General features: G+C 36.8%; 3 protein-coding genes and 2 non-coding genes across 6 annotated transcripts; 4 read left to right on the top strand and 1 right to left on the bottom strand.

Moving 5' to 3' along the window:
• The first annotated feature begins 3,625 nt into the window (after positions 1-3,625).
• Positions 3,626-6,379, top strand: LOC136220019 (small COPII coat GTPase SAR1A). The gene is made up of 3 exons (XM_066007673.1): positions 3,626-3,988; positions 4,075-4,206; positions 5,777-6,379. Exons 1-3 carry the CDS (start codon positions 3,860-3,862, stop codon positions 6,095-6,097), a joined length of 582 nt encoding a protein of 193 aa, XP_065863745.1. The 5' UTR covers positions 3,626-3,859; the 3' UTR covers positions 6,098-6,379.
• On the top strand, positions 5,376-5,499 carry LOC136221376 (small nucleolar RNA snoR83). Its single transcript, XR_010685141.1, has one exon. It is a non-coding gene; the product is annotated as a small nucleolar RNA snoR83 (small nucleolar RNA).
• Positions 6,380-14,642: 8,263 nt separating the features above from the next.
• On the top strand, positions 14,643-15,330 carry LOC136220018 (large ribosomal subunit protein eL29z). The gene is made up of 3 exons (XM_066007672.1): positions 14,643-14,762; positions 14,854-14,957; positions 15,037-15,330. Exons 2-3 carry the CDS (start codon positions 14,856-14,858, stop codon positions 15,118-15,120), a joined length of 186 nt encoding a protein of 61 aa, XP_065863744.1. The 5' UTR covers positions 14,643-14,762; positions 14,854-14,855; the 3' UTR covers positions 15,121-15,330.
• Positions 15,331-16,079: 749 nt separating this feature from the next.
• LOC136221373 (small nucleolar RNA snoR83) lies at positions 16,080-16,203 on the top strand. Its single transcript, XR_010685139.1, has one exon. It is a non-coding gene; the product is annotated as a small nucleolar RNA snoR83 (small nucleolar RNA).
• Positions 16,204-18,772: 2,569 nt separating this feature from the next.
• LOC136220017 (dihydrolipoyl dehydrogenase 2, chloroplastic-like) lies at positions 18,773-24,956 on the bottom strand. Of its 2 annotated transcripts, none has more exons than XM_066007670.1 (15): positions 24,478-24,956; positions 24,046-24,192; positions 23,819-23,953; positions 23,553-23,670; positions 22,960-23,084; positions 22,349-22,474; positions 22,143-22,223; positions 21,585-21,647; positions 21,411-21,485; positions 21,244-21,322; positions 21,057-21,157; positions 20,824-20,937; positions 20,374-20,487; positions 20,082-20,153; positions 18,773-19,129 (listed from the first exon to the last, which is right to left on the bottom strand). In XM_066007670.1, the coding sequence occupies exons 1-15, from the start codon at positions 24,787-24,789 to the stop codon at positions 19,028-19,030; spliced, it is 1,764 nt and encodes a 587-aa protein (XP_065863742.1). In that variant the 5' UTR covers positions 24,790-24,956; the 3' UTR covers positions 18,773-19,027. The 2 variants fall into 2 exon arrangements, with proteins under 2 accessions (XP_065863742.1, XP_065863743.1); XM_066007671.1 differs by having other exon boundaries at positions 18,773-19,055; positions 24,478-24,954.
• Between the last annotated feature and the right edge of the window lie 992 nt (positions 24,957-25,948).

The following is a 25,948-nucleotide window of genomic DNA, read 5'->3' as shown; positions in this document are numbered from 1 at the left end:
AATATAGAGTTGCTGCAGTAAAACTTCTCCAACCATCTACTCTATTTTATCTACTTTTTAAATATTTTATTATTATTATATTAATTTTTCACATAACATTTATATTTTTTATATTATTAATCAAAATATATCCATATACAACACAATAAAAAATCAAAAAACACTATAATTAAAAGTTAAATAACATAAATACTTCTAAAAAACTAGTACATAAATAATAATGTACATGTAAAAAAAAAATATACATGAAATAAAAAAAAACTAAACACTAAAAGTTAAATTAGATTTTAAAAAGAAAATAAAAAAATAATAATACATGTACAAAAAATGAAAATCTACATGAAAAAAAAAAACTAAACACTAAAAATAAATTAGATTAAAAAAAAATAAAAAAAATTACTTTGCCTCGCTGCATCTTTACAGCAAGCTTATCCAGCTCTATTGGAGCTGGATTTTCCAGGGCTCTCTATTTTTAGAGAGCCTTTGGAGATGCCCTTAGACTTGCCATACATAATGAATCTGACAAACATAACCATAAATGCTTGAATCTACGCTCGAAAAGATAGAATGCGTAACTTCTTATCATCTAAAACACAATCAAACGACGGTGTATTAAAAGTTTGATTCAAAAAACCTCAATAGATCCAATCAAGTATTCAGTTGTTGTCATAAACACCCTCGATTCACGGAATCATAGGTTAAATGGTCTTAAGAAATATCAGGTAATGATATATGGCTCACTCCCTCCTATCAACTAGAGATACATGGAAACCGTTCCGCTCCGCTCCACAACTCATAATTGTCTTCTACAACTCAACATCAGTATAAATAGAGTAAGCTCAGTTCGAGGTAAACAAGTTCATTCATATTTACATTACAACTTTAATTTACTGATTTTAATCATCCTTCAGTCTTCTCCACGAACTGACTTAAGCATCGGAGCGTGTTCGTCGTACAAACAACACCCCCTTTGATTTGTGTGTTGTAGATTGACATGTGGACTTTCAGAATTCAACCATTTAAAATTTGTGCGATGAGCGTGGACTGGTATGACGATGGCTCGTTTAAGTAGTTTTATCGAAATCCCTTCCATTGTTGCACTCCCCACAACAGAGATATAGAGAAACATAAAAAAAAAAGCACACCAAAACCGTCGGGTTAATGGCGACCCAATCCTAGAAATGGTGGAAGAAAGGGAAGTCATAGAGCCCCAACAGCAAATGCTCTTGGATGCAATCTCAATGAGCCATGCAGAAAACCTTGACTCTGTCCAATAGCTCGTCAGCATCACAAGGAAGGAGCATGCCACCCAAATAGTAAAAGTGAAAGAAAAACTAGTGATAGCAGAAGAAACATTCACGTACGTGAACAAACCCGAAAACACCAACTACTTAACCCGACACCACACTGTTTGAAGCTCCTACCACCGGTAAGATGGCTCCTCGAAAAGACAAAGGAAGGATCTAGACACCTATTCAAAGGGGAAAGGACTCTCCCTGGTCCGATGCCACGGGACCCGAACTCCTCCTCCTTGCAACATGAGAGATACATATCAATCTCCTGTGAGGTCGGTCCATGTGAGAGAAGGAAGACGATCCTCCCCAAACAGGAGGACACCGGAATCCAACCATCGATGGACCCATCACTGGTCGGCAGAATCCCAGTTGGTTAGCTAAGAAAGAGTGGTTAAGCCTCGAACTTGAGAGTGTTGGGCATTGAAAGAGATGGACATCCCGATCAAAGATGAGGACGTCAAGGCTAAACTTGAGACTATGTGAAAAGAGCTTGATAAGCTCATAATAACCATTGTCGAGTTCGACTATAGTGTGTTTGTTAAAGTTCCCTTAGATTATATTGAAGGTCAATCACATGTATGATGCAATGATTTCAATCATAATCTTTTGGATCATTCACTAACTTCCGCTTAGACTCCTCAACACTAAGCAGCCTCTGCTCAAGATCAGCATGTGAGTGTTAAAGAGACCGTGAATTCAAAAACTCCTCGTCCGATGCCCATTACATAACCGCATGCGAGTGAATCTCATTATAGAAGTCCTCTTCCCACTCCCAAATCTTTTCCTCCATCGAGGAATAAATAACCTTCCACCACATGCAATTTCAACGCTCTTCCACTACTTCCCTTTAGCTGCTTAATCTCAACACTGCCACCAACCACCTCTTCCCTCATTCACTTAAGCTCGCGCATGGCCACCTATAGCCTCCTCATTTAAGCGCTTAATATCAACATCATTCCACCTTAAGCTAATAAATAAGGAGGAGACTGACTTCTCTGCTCCTTGTAGCTTCTCTCCCAACTCGAAAGCTCGACCAACATGACATAGAGCCTTTTGCTCCCAGTTTCAAGCTTCTTCCTTGGCTCACTAGGCCCGAATTGCTAATATGGACGCCTCATTAGCCCTGGCCTCGTCATCGTTTGCATGAACTTGCACTCTCAACAGCTCTTTGACGAGGTTACCGCCTGCTCGGGCCCTCTCTAGCTCATCCTCTAGCTGCAAGACTCGACGAGCAACGATTCCTTAGTCCTGATGTGTCTTATCCAATCTCACCTCGAGTCGCGTATACCGCTCAGCCAGGAAGTTGAACTCTTGGTTAACCTTATTCATTAAGGCCAACGCTTGCAGGAGCATCAACAAGTTTAGGTTGCACGATATACGAGTATATAATCAAGTTAAAACCGACCTTGGCCATCCGGGTGGGATGCACATCAATTAACGGATGCACCACCAACTTCCTAAACATCTTACGCTCTACAGGTAAAAGGGCAAAACGATCGAGATCATATGAAATTTTGGGATTTGGGATGAGAGAGATGGTTTATATATGAGCTGAAATTTCAGTCAAACGTATTGAGCGCCTTAAAATTTGGTATCCATTTTAGTTGGCCGCGTAAGTGAAATTTCATTTGCCGCTTTTTTGTTTTCTGAATACGATGACAGTCATTTATCACAAGTGTCATTTGATGATTAAGTAAATTTTGAATTAAACACACGTTTTTTTTAGATGACAGAATTATGTATCAGAAGGCCACATGTGAAATGAACTGGTTTACATTTAAGCTTTCAAATGACATAATTTTAATCTACTGTCACGAAAAACAATCAGACGACACGAAAACAAATGTTTTTCATGCATCTTATGTCATATGAAAGGGAAAATGACATAGTGTTATCCGTGATTGTAAATTCCTTTGTACGAATATCATTAACTGTCGTATCAGTTTTGTTAGTAGATCAGTGAAACGTGTAGCATACTATAACGAATAGATTCTGCGTTTGGTTTTATTATCTCCGATTGTAAATTTCTTTATACGGATATCATTACCTGTCGTATCAGTTTTGTTAGTAAATCAGTGAAACGAGTAGTGCATATTCTAGTAAGAGCTGCCGATTCTGAATCTGATTATGGTGCATGAGATCATGTTCCTTCTTATTTTCTTTGTAACGTTTTGCTTGATGGTGATTAATAAAATTTCCCTTTAACAAATAATAATAATAATAATAATAATAATAATGGATTGAAATAATAAATTAACCAATGTATGGACTAATGTGTAAATGAAGTGTGAAATAAAGAAATAAATAGAAGGCAACAACACAATTGGAAAATGGCGTTGGGAGTAGAGTAGCTGAGAAACGCCAAAAACGACAGAGCAACGGTAATTTAAGAAATTTTCTACCTTTTCAACCCTCCTGTTCAGGTCTCTTTCTTCTTCACCCTTTTTAGATCTCCACCATTCTTTTCTCAATCATATATATATACACAAGCTTTCTATCTCTGTTTCGTTTGATTGGATCCCATTCCTGGGTCTCTAGATTCCCAATTCCAAAATCCCCAAACCATGTTTCTTTTGGATTGGTTCTACGGTGTTCTTGCTTCTCTTGGATTATGGCAAAAGGAGGCTAAGATTCTCTTCTTAGGTCTTGATAATGCCGGCAAAACTACTCTCCTTCACATGTTGAAAGACGAGGTTTGCTTTTTCCCCAATTTTTTTTTCTCTGATTTCCGTTTTTTTTTTGGGTATTTGGATTATTGAATCTGCGATCTGTTTTACAGAGATTGGTTCAGCATCAGCCGACCCAACATCCTACGTCGGAGGAGCTTAGCATAGGGAAAATCAAATTCAAGGCTTTTGATTTGGGTGGCCATCAGATCGCTCGCCGTGTATGGAAAGATTACTATGCTAAGGTTGTCAATTCATTTCCTTATCTTGTTTTCTGCTGATCAATTTTTGAATTAGAGTATAAATTTGTTGTCGGTTGATTTGATTCTAGATTTCCCCCTTTTTTAACACTCTGTTAGTGAATTGCTTGATCATCATTTGATATCTCTTGAATCATAACATTGGATTTTCGTTTCAGCAACTCCATAATTATATTCTGGAGAGCTAATTCATGGCGTTAGATGCATTTCGATGTGGTTTCTCTGCTGTTAATTTGAAGTCAATTTATTGTATTTTACCTGACCTCAATGGTGTTTGTTTGTTACTTCAATTGTATGAATTTGAGTCTAATTCTTACATAACTTCAGATGTTAGGAGGAAGATAGGCTACTGAATTCATGCTTTGTTCTTTCTACAATATTGGGTGGATCTAGTACCCAACTGGACTATGGAAAAACTTCATGTCCATATGTTGTTTGTTTCTTGTTTGTCAATTATTAAAGTAATGATTTTTCCTTTCAAGAATCTGTTTCTCTTTGCTGTTTCTTCTTGTTGTTTATTGTTTGCCGTTGTCGGTAGCTCGTAAATATTTAGCTGACTTTCGTTCCAAAATAGCTATTAGCAATTGTTTCTCAATTCTAACCAAACACTTTATATCTACTGTTTGGAGTCTTAACATTAAAAAAAAGGAGAATCAAAGGGGCAGTTAATCTTATGGGAGCAGATGTGAAAACTTGACTGTCTCTATTTGCCAAGCTGCTCGTTGCAGTTTTCGTTCTTATTTGTGCAGATTTTGTACTTTTGCTTTTTCAATTGGTTGAATCTGTTCCGAATAGAAGGCACGCCTAATTTCCTGGTCTGTAGAATGTATTGTGGCTCTTAGTTTTGTCAATTGGTTGAATCTGTTCCGTTGTTGCAGTTTTCATTCTTGTTTGTGCAGATTTTCTACTTTTGTTTTTGGATTGGTTGAATGTGTTCCTAATAGCAGGCACGCCTTATTTCCTGGTCTTTAGAATGTATGGTGCCTCTTAGTTTTTCAATTGGTTGAATCTGCCTTCTTCTGAATAGAAGGCACACCTAATTTCCTGGTCTTTAGAATGTATTGTGCCTCTTAGTTTTTCAATTGGTTGAATCTGCCTTCCGAATAGAAGTCATGCCTAATTTCCTGGTCTGTAGAATGTATTGTGCCTTCATAATCCCAGATGGGCTTACTTTGTGTTTATCTGATTCATGGGAGGCCAAGATTGATAATGGAAGTTTCGCTGATAGCACCTTCTCGATACTAGGGAGGTGTTTCAATAGTAGCTATCCAAACAAGCCAAATATAGAACCCCCCTATTAGGAGTCTGACTTTAGGATAAGTCCTCCACGGTGTGGTCCTTTGCAGACGTATCAATCAAATTGGGATTTCCCTTTGTTTTTTAGCTTGTGTCTTCTTGAGTTTAGAGTTGCATTTTTCGCCTGAATCCTTAACGCCATTGAAACACAAGTCATCTTAACATAAACGATCAATACTTGTTCTGTAATTTGCTTTGATTAATTTCGATAATATGTGATCTTAGAAGAACCAAAGCAACATTTTTCTTCATGAAACAGGTGGATGCAGTCGTGTACCTGGTGGATGCATACGACAAGGAGAGGTTTGCAGAATCAAAGAAGGAACTCGATGCTCTCCTCTCAGACGAATCCCTGGCAAATGTTCCGTTTCTCATCCTAGGAAACAAGATTGACATTCCTTATGCAGCTTCCGAAGATGAGCTCCGCTATCATCTAGGGCTGACCAATTTCACAACTGGCAAGGGGAAGGTGAATCTTACAGACTCAAACGTCCGTCCTCTCGAAGTTTTCATGTGCAGTATCGTGCGTAAGATGGGATACGGCGATGGCTTCAAGTGGGTGTCTCAATATATCAAATAGAGAATGGAAAAAGATTAAAGATCTGATGGTCTTTGTATTCTTTTGGAGCTTTTTTCTTTTTTTCCTTGTCATTTTTGCAGTGTCTTAGATTGAATGTTTGTGTTTAGACAGATTGGTTGAAGGATTAATTACAATTAGTAGAAGAAACATTTGATTGATTAGTTAGCCACTGTGAAATTGGGGATGATGAAGAACAGGGTTAGTTTGTGAACTGATTTATGTTTTGTGGATTAATAAGGTCATGATTATTGACTTTTTATAAGGTATTTTAGATCCTCCTAATCTTTTGCTTGCTTCAAAGTTTGAAAAAAATATGAGCTTTTCTCCATTTATTCAATGAAATGGGATGGGAGGGCTGATCCGATCAGATCAGATCCGATACTTTACTATATAATTTATTATGTGATGTATAATTATAATAATTTGGCATTTGTGGGTCAAGTTAATTGTTGATTTGGAACTTTCATTAGCCACCAACCACAAACTTTTGGGAAGCCATGTGCTTCACATGAGTGCAAGGTTCGAATTATGTATCAAATTTATTTAATTTTTAATGTAGGTAGAATATTATTTTTAGTGATAATTACAGATTGATGTTTATATGCAGGGTGTGTTTGGTTGCTCTTTTTTATGTTCTTGTTTGCTTTTTCATTTTAAAAGGGAGAGTTTTAACCATCCTGTGTTTGGTTAGTGACATCCACTTTACACTTGAAAAGCAACATTTTACAAAAGCAGAGAATCTCTGCTTTTTGGAAAAGCAGCCTTTTAAACAGCAAACCGTAACAACAAACAACAACAAAAAACAATAGGTAAAACAAACGGTAGTGTGTTTTGTGTGTTTCGTCGATTTGCAGATGGGTACATTTGGGTTTCCTTTGTCAGAATTTGGCTGATAATAATTTCGAAATGACATTTTTTAAGAGTTAAATGATATTTTAAACAACTTTAATTCTTCAACTTTTTAGGTTTGAGGTCATTTAGATGTTTTTTTGGCATTACACCAATTTAGGTTCCTAAACTAAAGCTTCAAAGTCAATTAGGACTCTAAACTATAAAAAATCATTAATCAAGTCTCTTTTTTTTTGGTAAAAGGGAGGGGTTAAACCCCGGAAAACAAAGAAGAAACCGAACAAACAATTAAGTTTTGACATGCCGAATAGTTGAAGCTCCATTATTGTCAGCATCAAGGATATCCTGGAGGCCTGCAGGCGGCACAACACACTCGTGATGACCTAATGAGAGATTCCGTGCGAAATTCGCCAACCAATCAGCAGCTTTGTTACCTTCCCTAAAGGTGTGAGCTACTGTGATGTCCCAATTCTGTTTTAGGAGCGTTCTACATTCCTCAATTAACCAGGCGTGACGATGGAAACAATTTCCAGTATCTGATACCAATCTCACTGCCGTCAATGAGTCCGATTCCAGAATAACCCGTCTGAACCCTGAAGCCCAGGCCATTTTCAAACCATAGAAAATTCCCCAAATTTCCGCCAAGACTGCAGTGCAAACACCCAAATTACAGGCAAACCCCCTTTTCCAATTGCCAATGCTGTCTCTCATCAAACCCCCGGTGCTTGCGAAACCCGGATTGCCTTTGCACGCGCCATCCGTGTTAATTTTTATCCAGTCCCCTTGCGGTGGTTTCCACGCGATGTGCATATTGTTGTACACACTCAATCTTCCTAGACCGCTACGCATCGCAACAGCAGCACTTTCCTTAACCTGTGATATTATAAATTCCACTTTGTCCCTGCAGTTAGCTCCTGTCGAAAAAACTTCTGCATTCCTCCATTGCCACAACCACCAGCAGACCACTGCAAATATACTTGTCCAGTCCCATGATCTCCACTTCCTCTCGATACTGAGATTCCCGTCCATCCAGACTTGAAAATCCGGGCTGTAAAAATCATTTCTTCTTTCCCTTGGTACGAAACAATTCCAGATTTTCCTTGCTTCTACGCAATCCCGGAGAACGTGACTTGTCGTTTCAGGTTCCGGGCAAGAGGGACAGCGGTCCTCCACGCACAGATGCCGTCGTCTCCTATTATGATTGACCATAATCGCCTCATGCCGAGCTGTCCAAAGAAAGAATTTCATTCTTTCTGGTACCTGCAATTTCCAAATTCGGTCCCAACCCACACGTTGTCTGTCCATGTGGCTATCCATTCCCTTATTTCTTTGCAGATCGTACGCTGATTTCACAGAAAAATTCCCTGAGCTTGTGGCTCCCCAGGACCATCCGTCATCCTCCATTGCTTCTTCTATCAGGACCTGCGAGGCAATTTTGTAGAGAGCCATTTGGGGGAGGTAATTTTGCAGTATATGCCATGGCCATCCTGGTACGTTTCCCCAGTACTCAGAAACTGATTTTCTTAGCACTGTTTCAGGTATAGTTGCGGTTGCCATGTCCTTGAGTCGTGAATTATCCACCCAGCGATCAAGCCAGAAGCTAGTATTTTCCCCCGACCTTACCACGCGGTTCAGACCTTGCTGCAGAATCTTTATTCCTTGAACAACACATCTCCAAACATGGCTGTGTCCTGGCTTAGCTTTTATTCTATTAATTTCCACCTCACCCCCCATGTATTTGTGTCTCAGAATTTGCACCCAGAGGGTATCAGGTTCTGTTAGGATTCGCCAGCCTAGCTTCGCTGCTAGGGCAAGATTATACTCATGCGTCTTCCTGATTCCAAGACCCCCGTTTTCTCGGTTCTTGCAGACAACATCCCAGTTTACCAGGCTAAGCCGTCGTTCTCCCTCTTTCGCTCCCCAAAGAAATCTCCGGTTGAGTCTATCTAGATTGTTGCATGTGCTTATTGGGAGCATAACCGTTTGCATAGTATAGGTTGGAAGTGCGGATAAAACAGACTTGACCAGCGTTGTTCTGCCTGCAAAGGACAAACATCGAGCTTTCCATCCAGACAGCCGTGCCTTAACCCTATCAACCACATATTGATAGGTATGCTTATTGATGCGGTTATGAATCACTGGTACCCCAAGGTATTTCCCCAGATCCTGTGTCGCCTCTATGCCTAGCTCAGCGCATATCTCTCTCTCCTCACGAGCATCCATATTCTTCGAGAAGAAAACGCGGGATTTGGATAGACTCACCTTCTGGCCTGAGCAATCACAGAAGTGTTTAAGGATGCTTTGTATAACTCTGGCTTGCTGTTTAGAGGCTTCAGCGATGAAAACAATATCGTCCGCAAAGAAAACATGTGAAAGCCTCGGCCCTGTCCGCGAGACCCTGATCGGTTTCCATGTTTTATCTGCTACAGCATCAAGTATCAGGTGGCTAAGGCGCTCCAGACACAGAACAAAAAGATACGGGGACAGCGGATCACCCTGTCTTAGTCCTCGTGTTGGGGTAAACTCCTGGCTCTTCTCTCCATTCCAAAGGATCTGCATAGAGGCGGTGGACACACAGGTCATAATGATCCTGATTAAGCTCCCTGGTAAACCAAGCTTTTCTAGAGTATCCTGTAAAAAGTTCCAGCTGATCCGATCATATGCTTTCTCAAGATCCAATTTGATGACCATTCCCCGTTTCCTTCTTTGACGTTTCCTCAGAGAGGATATCACTTCTTGTAGGAGGATGATGTTGTCTGTAATTTATCTTCCGGGGACAAAACTACTTTGCATGGGGCCAACAATATTCCGTAGAAAAGGCTTCAAGCGGTCCACGATACACTTAGTAACTGTCTTGTACACCACATTACACAGGCTAATGGGGCGAAAATTGACAAAAGAGGTTGGACTCTCACCTTTGGGGATCAACGTGATTAAGGTGTCATTAACACAATCCTCTAAGATTCCCTCATTTAGAGCACGCGTCGTACAACTCGAGATTGAATCCTTTATCGTATTCCAATGTCTTTGATAGAAAGCTGCATGGAAACCGTCGGGGCCCGGGGCTTTAAAGGGCGACATCGCGAAGACTGCTTTCTTAACCTCATCTTGTGTGAAATGTTTATTTAGCCCATTTAGTTCCTCATCCGTAAAAACTGGGAAGGATTGGCAGGATGCAAGGGATGGCCTGTTTGTCACTTCCTCCTCAAATAACTTCTAATAAAACTCCACCGCCATGTTTTTTAGAGCATTTTCGTCCCAGATCCAGGAGCCATTCTCATCTTGAAGCCCTTCAATTTTGTTCCTTCGTCTCCGGATGATCGTAGATGTATGAAAGAACGATGTATTTTTGTCCCCATAGGTGAGCCACTGCACCCTTGACTTTTGATACCACATTATTTCCTCTTGTAACAGAACCTCGTTGAGCTCAATGAGAAGTTTCTGTTCAAGCTTTAATAAACCTTTCGTGCACTCCTCGGCTAACCGTTTCTGAACTCCTGCTATGCGTGCAGTCAGCCGCTGTTTTTTCCTATTAATATCCCCAAAAGTGTTACTGTTCCAGTCCGTTAGGGAGTTCGCGAGGTTCTTCAATTTTTCCATCAGAGTTCCGTTTCCTGTCCACCATTGTTCAATTAAAGTATTGAAATTCTGATAATTCATCCAAGCAGCTTGGAACCGGAATGGGGCAAGCGGCTTTCCTGACCCGCTTCCTTTCAGGTCGATCAGTAACGGAGAATGATCGGACTGGTTTCTTGGGAGGTGCCTTACCACCGCTTCAGGGAAACAGTGCCTCCAGTCGACGTTGCAGAGACCACGATCCAGCCGGCATGCCACTCTTGTTCTAGGCGTGCATCCCCTATACCATGTGTAGGTCGGACCAATGTATCCCAAATCAACTAGGTTTAGCGTGTTGATCCAATTAGCAAAAGGTGCGCAGCGATCCAACAGCCGAGCTGATCCACCTTATTTCTCCCCTACTGCTTTTATGCAGTTGAAATCCCCTGCAATAAGCCATGGTCCAACAATTGAAGGGGCCAATCTAATCATATCTTCGAAGAAAAGCCTCTTGTTCTGCATTTGCGGTCTGACATAGACAGCAGTTAGAAACCAAGTTGAATTGTGCGAGGCTCCTCCTTTCATAGTTACTTGGCAATGAATGAATTGCTTATTTTTGACGATAGCATCAATAGTTACTACGGCCGCATCCCAGAACATCCATATTCCACCACTAAAACCCTCTGTTTCCACAATCTCTACATTCGGGAACTGCAACTTTCTTCCAATTTCCTTAGCTCGAGACCCAGGAATTCTAGTTTCCAAGAGGACCAACACCTGCGGTTTATAGAACCTAACCAAATGCCTTAAGGCTCTTTGAAAAGCAGTGCCACCGGCACCGAAGCAGTTCCAAGTTACAATCTTCATTGAGGACATGGAAAAGAGTGTAAAAAGGAAGTCAACCAACAAGCAATCAATTAGCATTTTCTTGCTCCCCCTGCAGTGCTAGGAGAGAAAGAACTCTGACCAAATATGATGCTATCTCCGGTATTCGTTTTGTTGGGAAATTCGATTCGATGTGGACCATCTCCTGCTCTACTTCTCTTGCTTCTATTGTTCGTTGCACCAAAAGTGACAATTGCATTATCTTCGAGTGTTTCAGTTTCCATCTGGTCCCTGTCAGTACTCATATCCCCTTGGTCCAGGCTAGCAAAGCGATTTAGGTTTGTTATGTCTGAGAAAATCCTTGATTGATTGCCGTGGATGCCGCTGGACCCTCTATTTCCTTTGCCTTTATGAGTAGTAGCCTGGAAACCACCCCGGTTACTTCTGCTTCTTATCATGCTCGTTTCTCCTTCAAAACTCTCCCTTCTACCCAAGGTTCCCTTGCCATTCTGCTGCTCAGGTACTGTAGTGTCCATTGATGGGGAATTTGGAATCTTAGGGGTTGTTCCATTCTTTAGAGGTGGTTTATCACGGGGCACATATTTCCTTCTTTGAACCATCATCCAAGGGGCATAAATAGGTGTGTCCAGGTTTTCCACATTCGGAGCTCTATTCTCTTTGTTCGCTTCAATATTTGTCTCTTGAACGGAGCTAGTTGTGTTCTCTACAATCATGTCTGCTTGCCTCCCTCCAGATACTATGTTCAGGTTGTTACAGGCTTCCCTTGTATGGCCATACAGTGCACAGTTTGTGCAGGCAATGTGAAGCCCTTCATACTCTATTTTATAGAGCTCATCATCCAGCCAGACTTGTGCGGTAAGCGGAGTGAATAAATCAATTTCAACACACACCCGGGCATATCTTCCCCTCGATCCTTCAGCGGTATTTTTGTCCACTTTGACAGCTTTTCCACACATATTCCCAATAGCCAGCAGCAAGTTTTCTTCAAAATATTGCATAGGGAGTCCAGGAATCCTAATCCATACCATGGTGGAGCTCACATGTGCTGTTTGGGGTCGGAATTCAGGAGACCAGGTTCTGACAGTAAGGTAATGTCCCTGTACTGTCCACGGTCCCTCATTCATAACTTTGTCTCTGTCTAAAGCATTCTTGAATTTCACCATGTGAAAACCGTTTCCCAAGTCCAATATATCAACCCCAGCAGTGGGCTTCCATATCTCTAGTGCTCGATTCCGGAGTGCTATGTATCCGATGTTCCTTCCGAGTAGCTTCACGATAAGTGTGTCCTTCCAGGGGTTTGCTAGTTGTTCCTTGAATTTCTGCGATAGGTTTATACGGGGTTCCAACCGATTATTATTCACAAAATCAACATTAATCAGTCCTTTTGCTGCAAGATCAATTCTAGGTTTAGGGTTCTCCTGCACTTTCTTTCCTGAGACTGTCTCAGAGTATGATTTCTCGAGTTCCTGTATCGGGGATCCTTCTTGATTCATCATCTGTAGATCCGGTGGCCTGCCCGTCGGAGATGGTGAAGGTGGAATCGGGCCGTTCGTGCAATTGAGTTGCGCCGTCGTCATTCCTATTTTTTCAGGATAATTAATTATTAATCAAGTCTCTGAACTAAGCAAAAATCATCAATTGAGTGCCCATCCTGTTCTAAAATCATAAAATGTGCTGTGATAATATGTGTTGGTTCAAAATGAGTTTGAGGAAGATGGTGTGAAATTGTTCAACTAAATGATTTCTGATGAGGCTTCAATTGATGATTTTTGTTCAGAATAAAGACTCAATTGATGATTTTTGGTTAGTCTAGAGACTTGATTGATGATTTTGATAGTTTAAGGTCCTAATTGATTTTTTAAGCCTTAGTTTAGGGAGCCAAATGGTGATTATGCCTTGTTTTTTTTTATGAGAAAATTAATGTTTAGAGAGTAAAAACTCTCAAAAATGATGATTTTGAAAAATTAAAAATATGGTTCGATAGTAAATATGATACTATACAACTTTAATTTTTGAAAATTTTCATATTGAGGTCGTTATCAGTCAAATTTAGCAAAGTAAAAAAAATATAAAATTTTGCAACCACACACTTGCGTTTATAAAAAAAATATTACAGGTATCCATTTACAAACCACTATATGTAATTATATTTTTTTTTAAGTGGGATAATGTATCAAAATTATCTCAAACTTTTTAAGGAAATACCAAACTCTAACCATACAAAATAACCCTATTTTAGTTTCATTTTTTTTTGGTACCAATTTGGTTTTTGGTAACAAGATTTATCATTCAATTGGATTTAAATATTGAGGTGTCAAATTTCGTTATTCAGACTTAAATTGATATCATCTTATAAATGTTAAAACTAAAATGATACTATTTTATATGTTAGAGTTTAAATTGACATTGTTTCAATAAATTTTAAGGGTACTTTGTTATCTTATCCCTTTTAAATTTATATATAAATTTTTCAAAATATGGTATCACAAGATCATGATGAGGCTAGAATCACTTAACAATTAAGTGCGTGTTTGTCATTACTTTTTTAGATTCTAAAAATAGTTTTCCTCGTAAAAAGTTGTGTTTAGCATGCAATTTTTTTAGAAAGTTACAAAAACTGTTAATTTCTAGCTTAGAGGAAAACCAAATTTCATAATTTTTTTTGTAACACTTTTTTCCATCTCTTTTCTTTTACAATAGGTTCTGTTAGACACAATAGTGCCAAACAGATCCTAAGTATAATAACAACAAACAATAATAATGGAATCAAACAGGCTTTGAAAATGTTAACTCAAGTCAGAGTTCAACCTATCCAATTTTCATAGAAATGGACTTAACACTAAGAAGTGATTACATTTTCATCTCGATTCGATTTCCACGATGCTATTGAAGTTTTCATATATACAATGACATGTAAGTCCTTTAATTTTTTTTTCAAATAATATTTGTATTAAATGTGTCGTGTTAATCGAGTTATCTCAGTAAATTCTATCATTGTAATGGAAATTAACACCCCTATAGAAAAAATAGTGTATTTTCTAATTATTTTTCTAAATTTGCAAAACTTGAAAATAATTTTTTTAATATTTTGATTTTGAAGTTATTTGTATTATTTAACCTTAAGTCATTAATTGATTAAATGTAATTTCATGCTTCAAATTAAAATAATTTTAAAAAAGCTTATTATAGATACATTAGTGGGCCGGCCGCCAATCCATATTATCTCCAAAGCTTAATTGTATCCCAAGTTCTATGTAAGCCCTTCAGAGAATTATAACCTAAAGCTAAAGCCCAAGGGCATTTTAGTCCATACCAACCTTATATAAGGCAAGCAGATTCTAGGGTTTCTCTCTCAGAAAGCTACACACCATCTTTCCATCTCGCGACAGAGTAGCTGCAACCTCTTTCCTCTCAGGTATGCGATCGATTCTCTTTTGCATCCAAACTCTATCGTTCTTTCGTCTGATTACTGAAAGAGTTCTCTTCTTTGATCGATTTTGTTGCAGAGATGGCCAAGTCAAAGAATCACACTGCTCACAACCAGTCCTACAAGGCCCACAAGAATGGCATCAAGAAGCCTAAGAGGCAACGCCACACCTCCACCAGAGGGGTATTAACTTCTTCTTCACCATCTTCTGCTGCTTCTTATTTTAATTGATTGTATTGATTCGTGTTTGGTTCGGTTGCAGATGGATCCCAAGTTTTTGAGGAACCAGAGGTACGCCAGGAAGCATAACAACAAAAGCGGTGAGAATGCCTCCGGGGAAGAATAAACGAGCTTAGCTTCAAATCCAATCTGTTTCGCTGTTTCCAATGTTAGGTTTTATCTTTAATAGTGTATTGACTTGAGCTTTCTCTTAATATTCAGCTTTATTTGAGTTTTTGAAGATTATGTTAAGCAATTTCCGTTTAAGTAATTACTACTGTTTAGGGATTTTCGTTTCAACAGATTTTTAAGTTACGAATCTATCTTATTGATTTCATTTTTGCTTGTTCCTACTTTATATTATTATTGCTTAAAACCAAATTAAGTTCATAGTTTAAACTGTTTAATTGATAGCCATGGAAAGGTCTGATTCATGTTAGTTTGTATCCATTTTCTTGCATATAAACGCTGTACTTGTGCTATCCTTCTGTTGCGTTTGCTTTCACAGTTGTTTATGTCCTAATTAAGAAGGTACTGTAGGTTTTATGGAGCTGATCCCCGATGTTTAGCTGCAAGTCTTGTAATTGGTCCTTCATGTTGACCCATTAATTAAATGGGGCGTGTCGAGGTTGACTCTTACGACCTGCTAACCCTAACTTCACACTCCTAGTTAGCTGAATCATTTCTGTAGCTTGGAGTTGTTTGGTACAAATGCTGGACCATTCAAGGGATGGTTTTCTCTCAACTGTTTTGAGAGGCTTGGAGTTTTTAGTTTCAATATATGAATTCGTTATCAGAGTGTTAAATACACTTTGAACTAGTTGCTTTAGTCTGATTTGGAATTGCCAGTATATGTTTGGTATTTTTTAGTTGGAAAGCATCCCAGGAGGCTTCAGATTTTGCTTGTGTTATAATGATAAACTGGTTGTGTTTAGCAGGCTCTCTCTAAGATTTGTTTTTGTGTCCGAAATTGACAATCCTGTTGAGCATCATTTGTGAATTCCGTAGCATACTAGCATTTCTATCCTTTTGTTTATTACTTGGATGTTTAATTTCCTTGTCTTTAGAATGTATTGTGCCTTCATAATCCCAGATAGGCTTACTTTGTGTTTATCTGATTCATGGGAGGCCAAGATTGATAATGGAAGTTTCGCTGATAGCACCTTTTCGATACTAGGGAGGTGTTTCAATAGTAGCTATCCAAACAATTTGCAACTATAGAAGCGCCTATGAAAATTTTGAAGTTATTTTGATTTTGATATCTTCTGCAAACTTTGCAGATGTATCAATCCAATTCACTCTTACATGCTAACCCATTTTCACACTCCTAGTTAGCTGAATCATTCCTTTGGAGCTTGTTTGGTACGATTCAAGGGATGTTTTTTGTGGTCAACTGTTTTGGGAGGCTTGGAGTTTTTAGTTTCAATATATGAACTCATTATCTGAGTTGCTTTTTGAACTAGTTGCTTTAGTCTGATCTGGAATTACCAGCAATTGTTTTATATTTTTGGGTTGAAAAGCATTCAAGAGGCTTCAAATTTTAGGGAAGGGGAGGTCCTGATTCCGGGTGTGAGCTGTATGATGCGAGAGTCTAGACTCTTGAACTCAGGGAGCGATACCCTAAAAAAATTTAAAGAAGCTAGGAGCTTGTGTTATCATGTTTAACTGGTTATGTTAAGCGGGTTCTCTAAGATTTGTTATTGTGTCTGTCCTTTTGTTTATGATTAGGAAGTCTTTATATTACTTTTTAGGAAACTGCACTAGTATGAACGCGTATTGAGTCATATATTGCATCTCATTGTTCATTTGCTAGAAATTGTGTTTCTTGATTGCATGAACAGTTATGCTCAATTGTATTTCTTTATAAGCCTATGGAATTGATATGCATCAGATTTTAATTGAGGGAATTCTGAAGGAAATAGAAAGCATTTCTTGTCTTTAAGTTTTTGATTTTTGTTAATTGAGACCTAGATTTTTTAATTTTGCCCATTAAAATCTCGATTGTTAATTTAGCCCAAGATTGTAAATGTCTAATTGTTAATTTGAAGTGATGAATCAAATGTTCTGTTATGAATGCTTTATCAACAAGAATTTCAGGACTTTTTTCCATTTAAGTAAATAAACAGAATAATTTTCCATTTAAGAGGTACATGATTATTTTTCCATTTGAAAATTATATGGTTGTTTTTATTTTTAATGCACTGTTACTTTAATTCTAACTATAGTTGTTGAATTGAGATTTGTCTTAGGACTTGAAATCCTCTTTTTGTGAATAGGGACTTGTGAGTTGAACTGAATTGTAAGATTTGGATCAAATTCAAGATAGTATAAAAAATAAAATATCAATCCTGTTTAATTTTTAATATTAGATGTAAAAATAAAAATTATATCTAGTTATCAACTAGATATTTAACTTAAAATTCAATATAATGAATCTTAATAAAACTACTTGACAAAATATTCTTTATCATCAAGAGAATCGTCTTTTTCTTTTATAAAGCTTTCTAATTCCTTCGCTTTCATTTTCTCCATTCTTCTTCCACTTATAGAGAAAGAAAGACGAGTTTGCAACAATAAACAAACAATAACAACAAAGCTTGTCTCGAGAAGTGATTTGGGGTCGACTAATATGAACTATTATATAAAACCGTGAAAAAAGAGTTTGCAAAGTAATAAAATTTGTAGTCTTGTTTTGCAACCAAACCGTGGAAGAAGAAGTAATAAAATTTGTAATCTTCTACTTGCAAAGTAATCAAATTTATAGTCTTATTTTGTAACCACGTTATTTTTTATTTTAACGGATTACATGTCCTATTTAGGTATGTTTTTAATTTTTTTTAATGGATTACATGTCCTATTTAGGTGTGATTTTAAGTCATACCCTAGATATGACTCAAAATTGTAAGTGGCAATTATGTCCAATTTAGGTATGATTTTAAGTCATACTATAGATACAACTCAAAATCGCAAAATCGTACGTAATCGACTCAAAATCATACGGGGCTTGAATTTAGGTATGATTTTAAGTCATACCATAGATACGACTCAAAACCGCATGGAATAGACTAAAAAATGTATGGTATCGATTCGAGTTGTACAAGTTAAATTGCGTTTCTAACAACAATGATTGGTAAAAGTTCATGTACCACGTTAATTGCACTCTGAACTTTATTTTGTTTTACTAACTCATTGGACTTTACATTTTACATTAATAAAAATATTTCAACTTAGACCGATAGAAAAAATTATTATAGTAACAACATGAATATATTGATTTTTCTTTACTATAATCGACACATGACAACAGTGTAACAGTGTCAAAAAAAATAAAGATTACATTTTCTTGGCTATAGGAGATAGTTTGAAACAGTTCAAGATTTTTTTGTTATGTATATACCAACTGAACTCTCTTCTACCATTCTTTTTTATAAATTATTCTAGGTTGTTTTACACAAATTAAGAATCTCTCGTGCAATGGTTGGAAAATAAACCTCGTAATGTTAAAAAAACACATGAATCAAGACAAAAATGTAATATTTAGACCGAAAAACTAAACTAAAAGTTCTTAGAAAACTAAAAAAACTTATATTTTGAAAAAAAAACTCAATTGCTAGACTAACTTATAAAAAGGAATGAAAGAGTATATAATATGATTACGATATACATAGAATGGTTACAAAACAGATGTTTTGGAACTGATTAAATTAAGTAGTCTTCAGAGATTTAGTGTGAAAATAAAAATGGAAAAGTTGTATTGAGATATGGGAAAAAAACAACAGTAAGAAAAGTAACTGATTTATTTCCCAATTTAATAACTTAATAATTTAGAAGTTAACAACAAACTCAACAAACCAATACAACAAGCCAGAGGAGATTTTGTGCCTCTATTCCCTCCAAGAAAATGGTTAAATTCTTGATGATCATGTTTCAAATTCTGTTCTTCTCTTCTTCTGTAGCATACATCTATCTATCTCCCTGGTATGAACCTTCAAAATTTTGTACTTTTACACACACCTAGACTGCAACTGGTTCGTTTAGTTGGCTTGAAACATGTTCTTCAACCTGACCCATAAATGAAAAACTTCTGTCACTAGCTTCAACATGGGGACAACATCTCTCTTCTCCTTAACATTTAACTACCAAATATGTGTGACAGAACACATATCAGGACTTGGAATTGGATCAGCGTTAGAGGTCGTAATTGTGTACAATAGTTGACAACACACCAGCGGGTTAGAATTACATGTGACACGTGAAAACGACATTAATCTGATTGGGTTGACATGATAATGACACATAACAGTTGGGTTGGGTTGGGCTGGATTAGGATTGACTCATTTGACACTAACCCGATAATTGACACGTGTGTTGCACAGAGTCGGAAACTGAAATGGACACTAGGAAACATTATTTTTGAAGAAAAAGCATAGCTAGGAAGAACACGAAACTTGGAAACACTATTGAAGAGGAGGTTCTGTGTAACATAGATTGACTTGATACGAACACGACCCACTTACAGAAATTGACACCCCTGACCAGGGTGTCGAAAGAAAATGTAATAAGAGTAACTCAATTGGAATAGGGTAACACCTGCATTACTGTATTCAGTAACATGGTAAGTGTGGACATGTTGTGATCACAACCTAGCTAGCCATATATAGGGAGTTTAGTTTACTACCAGTTTGTCCCACATTTAGCACCCGTTTGTTTGTTTGTCAGAAAATATTATGGTTTGAAAAATATAGGTGAAAGGAAAATAAAATATTTTCCAGTACAACAACCAAAAACGGGAAGAAATAGGCGGTGGCAAATGTTTCAAAAGGGCAAGAAAGAATGGAGTAGGGTTCCAAAAACTTGGGAAAATGTTTCTCTTTTCAAAAGGGTAAAACATTTTCCTCACTTTTCATCATAAATTTTTCTATTGACTAACCTAAAATTTCCCGACTTATTTTCCCAAGCAAACAAACACCAGAAAATTAGGAAAATATTTTCCAGGAAACAAACGAGGCCTTAGAAACAAAACAAAAGAATGTGAGCAGAGCTGTGATCAGTTTGAGTTTAAAGTGAATGTACATATCTGAAACTCACCTTGGCAGATTTAAATAGTTCATCAAGGACTTCAGACAGAGTTGGATGCGCATGAACAGCAAGCTTTAAATCCTGCACAAGCCAAACAGAATAAGCAGCGATAAAATCCGCTCATATTTCTTCTGTCTAAAGAATGAGAACCAGATGCAACAAGTCTAGGTAAAAATCAAGCAGTTCGAAACACTCTGAGGAGCGGATGAGAGTAACAGAAGTGAGACTGATTTCTACAAGCTCCTTGATAATTAGTGGTCTAGGTACAAAGAGAGTCAGAGAGTTCATTAAGAATGCGTACCGGAATACGAGTTCCCAAAGCTATAGCATTAGATGCTTCATGAATGAGATCAGCTGCATGTAATCCAAAAATATGAACCCCAAGTATCTCTCCAGTGTCGGGCCTGTATATCAACTGCATGAACATAGATTATTAATGAGCATTGATGGAAGCTACTCACTCAGATTTTACCAAATAACTTGAAAATGTTGCCCGCATATATTCAATAGATCAGTTGAATGGATGTAAAAGAGAAGTTAAAGCATGGAGGAGCGAGAGACGCAACCCATAATCTAAGTCCACAGACCATCCCTACTCTACACCAATAACTGCATTTCACACGTATACAAATAATGACCAAGTACGGGTTTAGGAAAGAAGTGCCTTGGTGTTGGCCTTAAAACTCGTCTTAGCAACACTTATAATTGAACAGGAACTCTATTGAAGAAGAGAAAAGTTAAGATGAATAACCTTGGCAAGACCCTCTCCTTCATTTTCAGCAAGGGCCTTAGTGTTGGCCTTAAAACTCGTCTTAGCAACACTTACTTCAAATCCCTCGATTTCAGCTTTTTCCCTAGCTTGAGGCTGAGAATGAATGTAATGTTCCAGTTAAAAATTGATTGCATGTGATTCTTACTGAATATAAAAACCAATAAGAAGGAAATAAAAGAAAAAATAAAAAGCTATTAAAATATAAAAAGCACCTCTGTCAATCCAACCATACTGATTTCCGGATGAGTGAAGCAAGCTGCTGGAATGCTTAAATGATTTAGCACATGATCCCTTCCGGTGACTTGTTCAACAACTGCGCATGTGAAAATATTAAAGGGGTTAAACTTAAAACTAGTCATCATATTTGAAGTCACGAATACCGAACACTTGACAACTAACCTGAAATCCCCTGTGCACTGGCTGCATGAGCAAGCATCATTTTACCATTTGCATCACCAATGCAATATATGTGAGGTACCTGATAAATTAAAGTTATAACACATGTCAGTGGTTAATAGCCACAGCCATGACTCAAAATGTGCTGACAAGGAAGTTAGCTAACGAACCGCATTTCCATCAGCATCAATAACTCTCATTCGTTCATCAACAGGGATAAATCCACGTTGTGTCGCCACATTGATCTGAGCCAAAAAGAAGAGAAAAAAAGATTTAGAACAATTTCTCCTTTCCGGTACCAACTCTATTTAGTATCATCCACATTATTATCCAAGGATACATACATTGTCTAAACCAAGACCATTTGTGAATGGGGCCCTTCCAGTTGCAATTAATGCTGCATCCACCTATAGTAAAAAAAAAAACAAGGTTGCCATAGCCGTAATGAGGAATATAGCACAATCAGACATTATTCCAAACTAGGAATAGTGTACAGCAAAAAGGATTACAACATAGTTCATAGGATATGCGTTGGTAGCTATATTGCATGGACAGGGAAACAAACACAGGAAACGTTATTTCTAAAACATAACCTTGGTCCTTTTCAAAAAAAAAAAAAAAAAAAACATAACCTTGGTAAAATAGCCTTCAAACAAAAACGGACACGGATACGAAACGCATAAACTCTACTAAAGAGGAGTGTCCGTGCAACATAGGTTGGTAGTTGAAATAAGTAAATTACTGTCTAGTAGAATCTAAATTTTGACCTCATATATAATTGGTCGTTTTGAATATCAACTATATCAAATTCATATCCCACAAACCAGATGTATAAGTTAATTATGCAATATGCTTTAACTTTATTATAAACTGTTAAAGCTTCTTATTAGATCTCAGATTACCTCCAAAGTATCTTTGTGTTCCTTGGTCTTGGCATCAATAAGCTCAATTAAGACTGGTTTCCCGTCTTTTGCTGGAGTGATCTACATAAATAGTACCAAGAAAAGGATTAAGGCAATGTTTCCAGGAAGGTAGAAAAGGAAAACCAGTAGTCAAGAAACTGAGATAATCAACAAGAAGAAGAACAAAAATATGAACTTGTAATCACCTTGCTTGCGAATACTCCAGTATGGTAGTCTATCTTCCGTGGATTTATAAGCACCCTTTGAGCCAACTTCCCAATCTCAGGATCAAATCCAGGCATTAGCTGATCTAAGGCTTCAATAAAGGTGACCTGTAAAAATCCCATATGAAAATTTGATTGTTCTAAGAGAAAAGTCTAGCATATGCATATCTCATAGAGAACTAACTAAGAACATGAAAACTCAACAATTTCATGATGGCTAGTAGTGCATAAATGTATTTTTGAGAATAGTCATTATGATACAAAAATTGCCTTTTGTTGATTCTCTGATTTACCAATTACCATTTACTTTCATTAAGAAAATTGAAAGAACAAAATAACAATCAATTGTAAAATCATAATAAAAAACTTGCTAATTTCAGTGCTTGGATAACATAGCAACTAATTACTAATAATATCTGGATAAATTTGGAAAAATTAATAGGTTTGGATAAAATTGTGAAAAGCAAAATAAGTTTGCATATCCTAACTATTATCATAAAAGTAAAATTCTACTTTTTCCAGCAGAGAACATCTACCAATAATTTTTTCAATAATATAAAATTGAAGGAAACGGACCAGTTAACAAACACTACCTCACTTCCAAGTGCTGTATATACGTCACTGAATTCTAGGCCAATGTAACCACTTCCCACAATTGCAATCCAATCAGGTACAGATTCCAATTTGAGTGCATGGTCACTTGTAATTACAGTCTTCCCTGGAGATCATTAAGCAATTAAAACCCTATGATAGAAAAAAACATTGCTTGCATGGAAAATCTCCTTGAAAATTTGAAATTAACCTCAAGGAAAACATGATTTCTTCGAATTGCATTCTAAACTACTTATGAGTAACTTTTATGTGAGCCTTTTTGCTATTTTAGGCTACCCCTCCACATATCCATCTTACTAATGTTCAAAGAAATGACTACAGTGTTTCATCAGATTTCAAGCATATGCATAAGCTAGAGGGACATGAAGCTTTGTTCATAACACATTATTTCGAGAAAAATGTACAAACAACTGAACAAGAGCAATCAGATGATCATTCTTATATTTTAGAACCGGGTGCTATCATGTTAACATGTAACTAACAGATAATCATACTACACCTCATATTATTAATCAACAAATTAAGAAAAGAAGCAGAATGCATCTCATGCAATTAATAAGAAAGTAAACCTCACCATCAACTTCAATGCCCTTAGGTACAAAAGGAACAGAACCTGTGGCAATAATTATATTCTTTGCAGTCACTGTGTTGTCAGGAAAGCCAATTTTCCCATATTTCACCTTTTGAGGGCCCTGAAAAACCATGGTTATGAATGATTATCAACGCAGTTGATGGATTTTGTGCTCTAATAATTCAAATGAAAAGTGACTTGTTTGGATCCGTTTACAGAAACTGTAAATCCTGTGCAGCCAATTTTATGCAACATAAAGTTAAACTCACCAAAATTGTACCAACACCAGTTAATATGTCCACACCAATTGCTTTCATTGAATTTGTTAAATTGTTCCGGATTTTTGTAGCAAGATTGTTTGCATGATCAGCAACCCCTTGTCTGTCATAACCAGCTGCTGAAACCTGCAAAAGTTTTGAGAAACATTGACTTTCAAGTTTACTGTTGGATGACTGGATTTACAAGCAAGCAAATGTGATAAAAACGAATCCCATACCTGCAGACCCAAAGCTTTCAGATGATGCTCACTCTGAAGTTCACGCATCCGGCCACTGACAGCCAGAAGAGCTTTTGAAGGAACACAGCCTCTGTTTACACATGTGCCTCCCACCACATCTCCCTCAATAATAGCAGTCTTCAGGCCCTGCAATTATAGTTATCCAAATTCACATCCTTTTCAAAGAAAGGGAAAGAAAGAAATTTTATTCTTTTTAAACGCTAGATTACCATAAACAGGATTATTGTCTCATTCAATACTATAACTAAAAAGGGAAAAACAAACAATCTCTGGTCATAAAAGCTTAGCAAATTGATTAATTTCAAGATACCCAAAGAAATGAAAATTCAAATTCGGTTCCAGCTAAGTTAAACTACAGAAAATCTGCATTTCACTGTGAACCAAAAATGAAGTTAAAACAGACAAAATTACCTTCTCAACAGCATGAAGAGCAGCGCCATGACCACCAACACCAGCTCCAATAATGATGAGATCATAATCAAAAGACTTACTCGGGCTTCCATTATCAGCAACAGAAGCAGAAATCTTCGTTGACCGAATTGGACTTGGAAGCTGAATTCCTCGACGAGACAGAGAAGAGAAACCCAACGCCTCCCTTCTCAAGCCACAGAATCGGAGATTGATAGGCTTTGAAGGGGAAAAAGGGAGGGAATGAGGGGTGTAATTTGATCTGGGAAGAGTAGTAGAAGGTTGAGAAAGGGAAAGAGAGAGTGAGGATTGCATTGTGGAAGAAGACAATTGAAAAATGCAATGCGAGAGAGATGGAAGGGAAGGATCTGAAGAGAATCAATAACAATGTGGGAAGGTTTTTGCGGGTTTTAGTAATGGAGATTTTGGGGCTTTGAGAAGTCCGTTGAAAGGGGCGGAGTTATCAAAGTGCGGCTGATGAACCAACTCTTTACTATCTTTCTTCTTTGCTTATTTGTCCAGTTCTGCTATTGTACGCCATGGGCGTACCATTTTTTAATATCATAATTAATTATAAAATGATAACTGTATCAGTTTAGAAACTTAATTCCGAATTTATCTTTATTTTCTATATATAATAAAGAGAATATTTTTTTTACATCCTAATTTAGAAATTTTAAACTCCAATTCATACATTTTAAGTTCTTGAAAATATATTTTACACGGTGCCTTCTATGGTTACTTTGTTTTTACAAAGTACCATTACTTGGTGTGTTTTCACCATTGGATGATGGATTAGAAAATTAATCCAATGGTGAAAACACACAAAGTAAGACTTACTTTGTTAAAAACAAAGTAAGCATAGTCTTTACCTATTTTACACCTCTAATTTATAAACTCTTAAAATAGATTAAAAATAATTATTTTAATAGTTTGATATAATTTAATCTGATATAATTGTAAATACCTTTTGAAAAAAAAGTGAATTTCTACTAAAAATCTCCTTTTTCAAATCAAAACTAATTGGGTTAATTCATAAAAAAAAAAAAAAAACTAATTGGGTTAATCATGTGGACCTTTTCATGTAGGGCCAGATCTACCTTGGTTTAGTATTGGGCTTTTTAGATAGAACTTACAAGTGCTTTCTACCTGAATCAAAATTAGTTATAAAATTACAATAAAGTCATATTATATAAATTAATTTTTAATATGTAATTATTTTCTATATATTATAAATAAAATATACTTTTATACGTTAATTTATAAATTATAAATCCTAATTCGTAAATCTCAAACTCTAAAAATTATATTTTAGACCCCTATTTTATAAACTCTAGTCTTTAAAATATTTTTAAAAAAACTTAGTTTGATATGATTCAAATTATTACTTGATATAATTGTAGATAATTTTTTAAAACTGAATTTCTTTGTAAATTTTCCTATTTATAACTAGGCTATGTTCTTTATCACTGAA

The sequence above is a fragment of the Euphorbia lathyris genome, chromosome 2 (assembly GCF_963576675.1).
Source record: "Euphorbia lathyris chromosome 2, ddEupLath1.1, whole genome shotgun sequence".
NCBI lineage: Eukaryota > Viridiplantae > Streptophyta > Magnoliopsida > Malpighiales > Euphorbiaceae > Euphorbia > Euphorbia lathyris.
Note: the sequence above shows the minus strand (reverse complement) of the source record. Positions and strands in the feature narration are given on the sequence as shown.

Coding starts and splice junctions, on each gene's coding strand:
- LOC136220019 (XM_066007673.1), top strand. CDS start 3,860: ATGTTTCTTTTGGATTGGTTCTACGGTGTTCTTGCTTCTCTTGGATTA. Junction 3,989..4,074: donor TTCACATGTTGAAAGACGAG/GTTTGCTTTTTC, acceptor TCTGTTTTACAG/AGATTGGTTCAGCATCAGCC. Junction 4,207..5,776: donor GGAAAGATTACTATGCTAAG/GTTGTCAATTCA, acceptor TTCATGAAACAG/GTGGATGCAGTCGTGTACCT.
- LOC136220018 (XM_066007672.1), top strand. CDS start 14,856: ATGGCCAAGTCAAAGAATCACACTGCTCACAACCAGTCCTACAAGGCC. Junction 14,958..15,036: donor GCCACACCTCCACCAGAGGG/GTATTAACTTCT, acceptor GTTCGGTTGCAG/ATGGATCCCAAGTTTTTGAG.
- LOC136220017 (XM_066007670.1), bottom strand. CDS start 24,789: ATGCAATCCTCACTCTCTCTTTCCCTTTCTCAACCTTCTACTACTCTT. Junction 21,323..21,410: donor TTGATGCTGATGGAAATGCG/GTTCGTTAGCTA, acceptor TTAATTTATCAG/GTACCTCACATATATTGCAT. Junction 21,158..21,243: donor CAGTGCACAGGGGATTTCAG/GTTAGTTGTCAA, acceptor TCACATGCGCAG/TTGTTGAACAAGTCACCGGA.